Consider the following 11,133-nt stretch of genomic DNA (forward strand, 5'->3'; position numbering starts at 1 on the left):
CCATCATTTTATAAGACCATGGCTGATCTGTACCTCAAGTCCAGTTACCTTGCCACATATCCCATAATACCTCGACCGACGAAATATATATCTACTCCCATATTGAAAATGTGAATGGATTTAACATCTACAGCCTTTTGAGGAGAGAGTTCCAGATTTCCACAACCCATTGTGTGAAAAACTGCCTCCGAATTTCACTCCTAAATGACCCAGCTCTAATTGTAAGATGATGCCCCCTTGTTCTGGATTACCCCACCAAAGGAAATAGTTTCTCTCTATGTACCCTATCGAATCCCTTTGTTATTTTAAACACCTCAATCAGATCACCCCTGAAACTTTTAAACTCAAGGGAATAGAAACCAAGCTTCTTATAATTTAACACTTTAAGCCCTGGTATTATTCTTTTGAATCTGCGCTGCACCCCCTCATGAGTTAATATATGTAGAGTCCTGTAGTTAGTGGTTAGAGCACTTGCCTCACAAGTGAGAGACCTGGACTTGATTCCCAGCAGGGCAAAGCGTTGAGCAAGTTTCTTTGCTTTACACACCTCTGTTTACCGAGCAGGAAACTGGTTGTTAGTCGATTGGCAGATGGCTTTTCCGGGGATAATAATTCCTTCAAAAAAAATTGGTCACTCAATGCACAACTGTTTGTGGGACACTGCTGTGTGCAATTGGCTGCTGCGTTAACCCTACAAAATATACAGTCAATTCACTTTACAGTATATTCTGTGAAGCGCTTTGAGATGCCTCAGAGACGTGATAAGGCATATATCAAATCCACACTGCAGGACATGTCGAACATTTGGGGGTGCTAATGCGGGCGGACAGAAAACACCACAAACCTTAATCCCTTGGACTTCAATTTTAAGACCCTCCAATGCAATGCTGAGTGGGGGTTGCATTGTCAGAGGGGATGTTCATCAGATGAGATGTTAAAATGAGGTTCCAGCTACCTGTTTAGATGGATGTTAAAGATAACATGGCTCTATTTAAAGAGAGAAGGGAGTTTCTCCCTGTGTCCTGGCCAATAATCTCCCAAATAAAAATTAGTTTATCATTTCATGGCTGTTTGTGGAATAATGATGTGCAAGGTTTGGTTGCTGCGCTCGCCCACAAAATGTAGTCACTACACTTTACAGTAAAACCCTCCGAAGCGCCTTGGAAAGTCCTCCTGACTATACCAAATGCAAGGATTATTATCAAAACCGCCAGTAAAAAAATCGGAAGCAACTTAATAACTTTTATTTTGCTGTTCTTTATTTGGAAAGACAATATAATTGGGGACATGATCATTGGAAGCAAAGCCGTGTGATATTTTAGAATTCAGTCGCAGCTTTTGCTGGGAGCAACTAAACCTTAGACATGAGTGATGGCAGCAGGTTGGATTCACTGGCACAGATGTATCATTTCACAATGACAGAAGCAGAAGTTTGATTGTTCAGAACCTAAACATGATTAAAGAGTAACTGACTAATCAATCGTATTTTATTCATTATGTTTCATATTGCATTTACCAGTGTAAATATTAGCTGTTTTTATATGTGCGCCATAAGGTAATAATAATAATCCTTGCATTTGATATAGCGCTTTTCACGTCTTCAAGTCGTCTCAAAGCGCTTCACAGAATATACTGTAAAGTGAATTGACTGTATATTTGTGGGCGAAACACGGCAGCCAATTGCGCACAGCATTGTCCCACAAACCGTCGTGGATTGAAGTGACAAATTGATTTTTTTTTTCTTGAGGGATTATTATCAAGCGTGTGGACTAAGGAAACTTACCCAAGGTTTCACCCTGCCGGAAATCGAACCCAAGTCTCTCGATTGTGAGGCGAGTGCTCTAACCACTTTTAAACTTCATATAGGACAGTACTAGGACTCCACTAGGTATCTCTACTTAAGCCCAAGTAAGCAAGTTAGCAAATGGCAGGTCAGTATTTATGTGGCTGTCTCAAGGATAAAACTTTGGGTAAAGATATTGTAATAATAAAAAGAAATTCTTGCATTTGATATTCATGCATGTAAGCGAGGTCTCTTTGGAGGTGAACTGGCTCCAAGGTGACATGCTTGGCATCGGAATATAGGAATGAAGCCAGCATCAGAGTAACATGTTTCAGCTGGTAATCACTAACTAATGAACGCCTCCCGCTTTAATGGGAGCAGATCTGGAGAAAGCACCAATAACTTCAAGCCTGTGAGGTACTGAATTTGGGGTGTCTGGGCCACATGTAAAACTATCTCTTTTTACCAGTTTCCAGGCTGGAAAGAGAAAGTGCGGAAAACAGCAAATTGGTGATAATTATTTATTGAAACCGTCATAAGATTATTGATTGCAAGAGTCTAATTTCTATCCTGGGCTTCAGTCGCTGGACATTTCCTGGTTAGCTTGTACAAATTGACCTCCGCATTAGTGTTACTGCAAACAACCTCGGAGTTAAAATCTACAGTTACCATCCGGTTATGAAATTCTCTGGTTGTAGACCGCATTTTGGAAGAGATCAATATAACAGTGTTAGGGTTGCTGAGGGACTTCAGGGTCTCAATCAAAAAGCTGTAAGAACTGAGGCTGTACACAATATCCGAGCCAATAATATAATCATAATCAGAAGGAAAATCTGAGTGGTTTATACCCCAGCAGAGAACGGACACCTTTGATCGGTGGATTATAGAAGCGGGGATGTTATTATTCATGTTGTTTTGTATTTGTGGCAAAACACGGGGTCGGTCCGTCAGAGTGATATTCCCACCTGAAATAAAAAAATTAAATCACACATTTTTATACTGGACTGTAATACAGGTCATTTATAGCTCCTCACTGGAGTCCACTGACCAACAGAGCTTATTAGAAACCTTTGTGTTATTATAGTTCGACACAGGTGAGCTGAAGGCTGACATCACCCTCACACATGTACTCTATTACAGTGTTACAGTTTTGCCCACAAAATATACAGTTAATTCACTTTACAGTATATTCTGTGAAGCGCTTTGAGACGTCTAGAAGACGTGAAAAGCGCTATATCAGATGCAAGGATTATTATTATTATTATTATTGGAGTCAAGTTTTAGAAGAAAACTGGAGTTAAACAGGAAATTCTTCAAATTTAAAGTCTTTAAGTTACCACCTCCCAATCTCTATTCTAATCATCCTTGCAGTTGATATTCTAATTCCTGCTCAATAGTCATGTTCTGTAACTCTGCCCATAAATGCAGGTCTGTGTCATGTTCAGACAACAGAACGTGCTCAGCCTCGCAGTCTGAACAACAGACTGAAATTCATTGTCGGAATCACCTATTGGGAATGAACAAGATTCTAGAGGATGGTCATTGGACGTTAAACCATATCCTTGAGCATTTGTACCTTCACAGGAGGCGAAAGGTAAGCACAGATGTCAATGTTCAGCCCATGAATACGTATTACTTGATACCATCTGTAGCAATATTGACTTTGCTTTAGTTTGCCACTAAACACGATGGGCCGAATGGCCTTCCTCTGTGCTGTCAATTTGTATGTTCGGTGGTGAGTGTAGCTTCCAGCAACCACAGTTACTTAGTGACAGATAGTGACGCAAACAGAACATGTGATAAACTATATCAAATTCGAAGATTATTATTATTCCTGCGAATAAGCATTTGAATTTTGTGGCATTTTAGCATTTTGTTTTATTTGCGCTAATTATTTCTTTGTGGATTGGAATCTTTTGGGAGAAATGCGTTTATCTGGATACAGTGGTGCCTATTACAGTACAAGCGTGTTCAAATCAAACAAGTGTCATACGGCTGCAGAATATCTACCTGTCTCGCCATAATACACAAGCTGTGTTTGTGTATTGTGGCACAACTGTTCTTTCCTCTCAATTGTCAATAATGACCTGGAAACTCACCCAAAAGAGCTGCTAAAATGCCTACGATTCCAGTGCCAGAGCCCAGCTCAATCACCTTCTTCCCGGTGAAATCCATCTTCTCCTTTTCAAAGTACTGGCAAAGCACGAGACCCTGGAGAACATTCCAGCCGTTACTTGAGAAATATGGATTTTGGAAAACTTTGAGCCATCCAGCTGATGGGCAGAGAAAGAAAGTATGGGCGGAATATGGATAACCTCTGTGTGTGTGTGTGTGCGTGTGAGAGAGAGAGATAGAGATAGTGTGTGTATCACGTATTTTTATTGAACATTTACTATTTCGTTTGGAATAATATGCTGTGCGCAATTGGTTTGCCTCATTACGCCCTCAAATTACACAGTTAATTCATTTAACAGTATAGTTTGTGAAGCTCTTTGAGACGTCTCGAAGATGTGAAAAGGCGCCACATCAAATGCAAGGCTTATTATTATTATTATTATTATTATTATTATTATTATTATTATTATTATTATTATTATTATTAATAGTATGTCCTGGGTTTAAAAGGTGAATGTAGTCCACTCAGGCAGCCAGAATTGGACCAAGGGGATGGAAGTGTATGTGCACAAGGCTACCAGCCTAGAGTCAAACAACTGGTCAACCAATTAGCAACATCTATGCTCCTGACCTGCCACTGGGTTCCCAAAACGCTGGCACTGCAGGAGGAACATGTACATTGACATGTCATTAACCACGCAGAGAAAATCACTCAATGTTTCCAGTAAAACAGCATCAAAGTAGCGAGAGCAACAATAAGCTCTTATGATATAGCATCTTCCAAATACAGTCAAAGCTGTCTTCAACCTCAGCTCAGGGGCCCGAGCCCCAGTGGCATCCCAGATTTATGCAGGGGGTGGCCTCTGAGCAGGGGTTTGTTGATGTGTTTTCTATCTATGTCCAGACTGTTCCAGGTGGCTGCTAACAGGGTGTGGTTGCTAACAGAGGGCGTATTGCTAACATGGGGTATTTACTAACAGGGTGGTTGCTGAATGGAGGTGGCTATTGAATGGAGGTAGCTCTTGAAAGGAGAGGTGATTGCTGAATGGATGTGGTTGCTTGGACAAGTTTGAGTGTATTTCAGAGATGGAGAGCAAACTCAAGCAAGCAGCAGGGCAAGGTAGGAGCGGAGGAGAGGTCAAGGTTTTAGCAGGTGTGAATGCGCGTTAGCAGCGTGCGAGGGGGAGAGTGAGACCCTGCAGCTAGAAGGGGGTTTCCTCTTCCCGTTTACAATCGCAATGTTTACAAGAAAGGAGGAAACTTACAGCTTCCCAGATGGTAGAGGAAAACTCAAGGTCAGAGCCAATCATCCGAACGATCCTCAGCTTGTGTCCACACACCTCATAGCAATCCTCCACCGAATCAGGATAATTTTTTTTTTGACTCAGAATCTGGGGGAGCGCCATTCTCGGAGATTTGTCTTGTGTTCGAGCAAATCCTCAGTTTATCAGTGATTATTGCTTGGTTGTCCAATAAGAACCTTTGTCAATGTTACGAGAAGGACAGATTATCTCAAAATATCTCATAGCAAATTTGGGATTAGTTACATTGATTATAAAAATATGTTTTTTTATGCTATCCCGCAATACCTCCCTCTCCCCACCTCTCTTGCTTCCTTCAAGTCCCTTCTAAAGACCTTCCTCTTCAACTGTGCCTTCGGACAGCCTCCCACCCCGAACCCCTGCCTTCGATCCCTCCTGACCTAACTCTCAGCTCGGGTCCAAAACCCCTGGTTGTCCAGCACCCTGGAACATCTTTCTGACGTGAAGGTCGCTATACAAGTGTAAAATGTTGTTTTTTAAACACGAGACTCATCTTAGGCCGTTCTAGGATATCAATCTTTAATGTTATAAAAAGCGGAAATTGCCCCCAGTTATCAAACATTCTCAAAGAGCAGGAACTGAAAGCCTTGCCTGCTGTCCCAGCAATCCCCGCCTCTAGCCAGCTCACCTCATACTTTCCAGGATTAGGTACAAGCTCTCCAACAAGACATTTATATTTACTAAGTAAAATATTAAATTAATTAAATAAAACATTAAGTATATACAAGTATACACCATATACATGCAAGGTGTTGTTGGCGATGGCTTGGGTACTGATAAGCACTCAGTAATAGCTGGGATATTGGGAATTCTGGGAAGCGGGGACAGGATCTCATTGGCAGTTGTCGAGAGGAAGCAAACCTAAGATTGCTCCTGGAAGGAAGAACAAGTCAGGAATGTGTAGAAGGTCCCTGGGTCCCTGGAGCTCTGACTAGAAAAGTGACAACCCCTAGAGAGGGGACTCAGGAAACCCTGGCCCCAATGAGATGCTGAACTGACCCTCCAGAGGAGGAGAACAGAACATAGAGTTTGGGTACCTGAGTGGAGATGTGAACTCACGTGTCCCCAGTGCTGAGCTCCTCATGTGAGACCCGGGGAATGTCAGTGCCAAGGACACACGTGCACTTAGCCTCCTGCTTTTAACATGTCAAAATCTCGTCAAAATTCATCATCGGATGTTTGTCCCATTATTTCAGATCGCGAGAAGTTATCAAACCAAGCTCTAACTAGCAACTATAACATAGTTATTATTATTGTTATTCTGCGGGGGAACGACCTGTGCTTTGGACATTCTGATCTGGTCCCATTGAGGTTGCCCCACACACTCACAGCATGATATCCTTCTGACGTGAAAGACGCTGTACAAATGTAATGTTGTTGTTGTGTACACATGATGTTCCTTTCAATCCTGTTTTAATCACTTTACCTTCAGCTCACTAAACCAGGAACTCAACCTTTTAGGAACCTGTTACGCTCCCCATGTTACAGGGTCAGAGTTAGTGTAATCTGCCCTTGTTTATGTCAGTGAATTCCCCTTCAGTCACCACTGGGGTTCATTTCCTCAGGAAGAATAAAGAACATTCTCTTGGTTGAAGCGTATCTAAAGTTGATAATTGTTGGATAATCCCTGGCGTCTTCACCCCCTCCCCATCCCCCCATAAACCACATATTACACCCAATGTGTGTTTTAGCAAGAATAAGTCAGTTTTATTAACCTGAAGGATAATGTATGTGGGGGATATCATACACACAATGACAATAGAGTAAAACTGGCTAATCACCATCAAACACACAGTGATCTAGTGAACAATATCAAAGTAAAGGCCAGTTTAGTACAGATAAGATATTTTATTTATACGTATAATGGATGTAATGAAGCTGCAACGGGTTCAGCTAATATAATAATAAAATAATAATAATAAGTGTAACAACCCAAATTCTATGAACCGCCAGCTGCCGAACGTTCTGTGATCCATTAACTGCAAACAATATTGCAAGCGTGTCTTTACAGCCCTTTACACAAGACTGGGATATCTTGTTCCTACTTTATATGCCCTCAGAATGAACAGTGCGTGTAACGTGATTTGTTTTTAACATACAAATGAAACTATATTGATCATTGCGTGCTCCACATGTGCTGTTGCAGTGAGAAAATGCGTTAGAGACAGCATTTTGTGAATAAAATGGAAAACATGACCAGGGGAAAATTAGGAAATGTGCTTTCTTGCAAGTGTTAGTGAAAGTAAATGCATCCCACCTGACCCCCATAAACAGGTAAATACGAGGATGGTGGATGGTGGTGTGTGGGGAAAGGTGCGTATTGATTTATAAATAACAAATTATTAAGAATAGTGCATGATTTCGAATAGCATAATTAATAAAGAAAAATAAGTGTCACGTGACAAAGGGTGACCATAAAAACCATAAATGTCCAGTCTTGTCAAAAAAAACTAACTGAAGGAACATCCTGAACTGGACATCGGACAGCGTCACTGGGTAATGTGGGACATGATGTCTGTTACTGGGGTAAGTGGGGCCCGATTATTAAGGGGGAGGTGAAATCTGGGACAGTGAAATAAAGCATCAACTTTCATCCTCAAAATAATCGCAATTACTTTCATTCCATTGCTCTCCTGTGCTCTCTGAATGAACTTCTCTGGTGAATTAAGAGTTAGCGAAATTTGAGGACATTGTTTTATTGTTGAGCATCACATCTGGCTGGACTGAGGAAAGTGGACGATCATTGAAAAACCACTGAAAATTTTCAAGTGAGTTTGACATTTTTGATTATAATGCATCCTCTCATTGCTATCTCGATGCCGTGCTCAACCCAACCAGGTCTGGTTGCCTCCAATGGATTTAGACAAATGCCATAACATAGTACAATAAGCATATCTCTAACAATTTTACAATAACTGTAATCCGAAGACGAAAGGCGAAATCCAAACTTACTTGGTTCTTAATTCAAATATGTTTATTGGCTAATACAACTTTGCATTTTAATATGATTATTTTACAATCATTTTATTTTCTAACAATAAATTAGCTGATGTTGTCCTTGTGGCTCCTTGTTTTGATTTAGTCCCTTCTGCCTGTTCAGGTGGGTGTTAAAGATCCCGCAGCTCTATTGGAAAAGAGTTTCTCTCTCCTGGTGTCCTGGCCAACAATCCCCCAAATAAAATTGGTCACTTCCGTGGTTGTTTGTGGGATATTGCTCTGCGCAAATTGTCTGCCACGGTTGCCCACAAAATGCACAAAGCTACATTACTTACAGTACACCCTGGGAAGCGCTTCGAGAGATCTCGACAACATAGTAAGGCATTATACCAACAACAACAAGAACAAAATTACATTTATATAGCGCCTTTCACGTCGGGATGACGTCCCAAGGCACTGGACAATCAGAGCTTCGCATCCGAGCTGGGGGTCGGGATTGAGAAGGGTGGAGGGCAGAGGGGGTAGGAAGGTGACCAACGACACGGTCGAAGAGGAGGGTCTTGAGATGGGTCTTGAAGAAGGCAAGGGAGGGGGTGTGGTGGGGGAACTGCGGGATGGAGTTCCAGAGGGCAAGGGCAGAGCGGCTGAAGGTGGTTCAGTACCATTGAGTCCTGTCTGGGATCGGTTACACTTACAGTTACAATGAGATGACTCTGCTCCACTTGCAACACATTTTGACTTTGAGAAATTATGAAACTTTGAAGAAAACAGACACATCACGATCCTGTTAAAGCTATGGGAACCCTGTGATTGGGAACAAAATGTATTTCTTGACTTTGTCGCATTTTTCAGAGTTGCCGTCCTATGGATGAGACGTTAAAACTGAGGTCCCACTTTGAAGTGTCAGCTGAGACTTTGTGATTCCAAGTCCCGATGTGGGGCTTGAACCCACAACCTTCTGACTCAGAGGCCAGAGCCCTACCACTGCGCCAGTCTCACACACAGTGAAAATATAGTAAGGTTAATGTGGAACTATCTTGAAAACTTATTAAAAAGTCGGAACCATTGAGTATGTTAATCGATTTCGCTCTTCAGGTTTGTTAACCCTTTCTAACTAGTCCTCTTCCCTATGTCATTACTATTTTATATTAATAGTTTGACAGCCTAGATCGGTGGTAGCAGTCTCGCCTATGAGTCAGAAGGGGCTTGTTGGTTCTTAAGTAAGACGGACAGGTTGAGACCATCGTTCCAGATTTTTTCAAAAGCCCTTTTTACTAAATAACAAAGCATAGAATCTTACAGCACAGAGAAGGACCTCATTTGGCTCATCGTGCGTGTGCAATCCAACTTGTTCCACTCCCCTGCTCTTACTCCAAAGCCCTGCAAATTTTTTCCTTTTCAAGTACCTATCTAATTCCCTGTTGAAAGCTACTATCCAATCTGCTTCCATCACCCTTTCAGGCAGTGTGTTCCAGATCGTAACAACTCACTGCATAATTTTTTTTATGCTTTTATTTAAAAAGGTTTGTCAACTTGTCCTGCTAACGTGAAACGTTTGTGCATGTGAACCCCCAGGTCTCTCTGTTCCTACACCCCCTTTAAAATTGTACCATTTGTCTTATATTGGGTCTTCTCATTCCTCGTCCCAAAATAGATCACGTCACACTTCTGTGTATTATCATATACGCTCCATCTGCCATGTGTCTGCCCATTTCACCAGCCTCTCCATGTCCTCCTGCAGTCTGCTACTATCCTCTTCACTATTTACTAAGTTTCCAAGTTTTGTGTCATTTGCAAACTTTAAAATTTTACTCTCTGTGCCCAAATATATATATATATATCTTCCAAAGAGTTGTGCCGAATGAGATCCAGCGCAAGCATGATTGGCCAAGTGGCCTCCTTCTGTGCTGTAATGTTGTATGATTCTATACGTCCAGGTCATTTATTTAATATTTAGCTAGTTACTGGACCTCAAGTCGAGTAACTAGCTAAATAAATATTAAATAAACTTTACATTGATTTACAGCATGGAAACAAGCCATTTGGCCCAGTTTGTCCATCCTGCTGTTTGTACTCCACTTACTCACTCTCCACCCACTCCTTACTCCCTCCCTTCTATTCCCTTGTTCCTCATAGAAACATAGAAATAGGAGGAAGCAATTCAGCTCCTCAAGCCTGTACCATCATTTTATAAGACCATGGCTGATCTGTACCTCAAGTCCAGTTACCTTGCCACATATCCCATAATACCTCGACCGACGAAATATATATCTACTCCCATATTGAAAATGTGAATGGATTTAACATCTACAGCCTTTTGAGGAGAGAGTTCCAGATTTCCACAACCCATTGTGTGAAAAACTGCCTCCGAATTTCACTCCTAAATGACCCAGCTCTAATTGTAAGATGATGCCCCCTTGTTCTGGATTACCCCACCAAAGGAAATAGTTTCTCTCTATGTACCCTATCGAATCCCTTTGTTATTTTAAACACCTCAATCAGATCACCCCTGAAACTTTTAAACTCAAGGGAATAGAAACCAAGCTTCTTATAATTTAACACTTTAAGCCCTGGTATTATTCTTTTGAATCTGCGCTGCACCCCCTCATGAGTTAATATATGTAGAGTCCTGTAGTTAGTGGTTAGAGCACTTGCCTCACAAGTGAGAGACCTGGACTTGATTCCCAGCAGGGCAAAGCGTTGAGCAAGTTTCTTTGCTTTACACACCTCTGTTTACCGAGCAGGAAACTGGTTGTTAGTCGATTGGCAGATGGCTTTTCCGGGGATAATAATTCCTTCAAAAAAAATTGGTCACTCAATGCACAACTGTTTGTGGGACACTGCTGTGTGCAATTGGCTGCTGCGTTAACCCTACAAAATATACAGTCAATTCACTTTACAGTATATTCTGTGAAGCGCTTTGAGATGCCTCAGAGACGTGATAAGGCATATATCAAATCCACACTGCAGGACATG

The 11,133-nt window shown here is 41.5% G+C and overlaps 1 protein-coding gene across 1 annotated transcript; it reads right to left on the reverse strand.

The window, feature by feature from the left end:
- Nucleotides 1-1,806: 1,806 nt before the first annotated feature.
- Nucleotides 1,807-6,326, reverse strand: LOC121849707 (EEF1A lysine methyltransferase 3-like). Its single transcript, XM_042338289.1, has 4 exons — nt 6,258-6,326; nt 5,164-5,378; nt 3,883-3,994; nt 1,807-2,748 (listed from the first exon to the last, which is right to left on the reverse strand). The coding sequence occupies exons 2-4, from the start codon at nt 5,302-5,304 to the stop codon at nt 2,342-2,344; spliced, it is 660 nt and encodes a 219-aa protein (XP_042194223.1). The 5' UTR covers nt 5,305-5,378; nt 6,258-6,326; the 3' UTR covers nt 1,807-2,341.
- Between the last annotated feature and the right edge of the window lie 4,807 nt (nt 6,327-11,133).

Source organism: Callorhinchus milii, unplaced genomic scaffold, assembly GCF_018977255.1.
Source record: "Callorhinchus milii isolate IMCB2004 unplaced genomic scaffold, IMCB_Cmil_1.0 Scaffold9, whole genome shotgun sequence".
NCBI lineage: Eukaryota > Metazoa > Chordata > Chondrichthyes > Chimaeriformes > Callorhinchidae > Callorhinchus > Callorhinchus milii.

What these genes read in the sequence shown, in the direction of transcription:
- LOC121849707 (XM_042338289.1), bottom strand. Translation starts at nt 5,304, where the DNA reads ATGGCGCTCCCCCAGATTCTGAGTCAAAAAAAAAATTATCCTGATTCG. An exon ending in CCTCTACCATCTGGGAAGCT is followed by an intron (nt 3,995 to 5,163) that starts GTAAGTTTCCTC and finishes AATGTTCTCCAG; the next exon opens with GGTCTCGTGCTTTGCCAGTA. An exon ending in CATTTTAGCAGCTCTTTTGG is followed by an intron (nt 2,749 to 3,882) that starts GTGAGTTTCCAG and finishes TTTTTATTTCAG; the next exon opens with GTGGGAATATCACTCTGACG.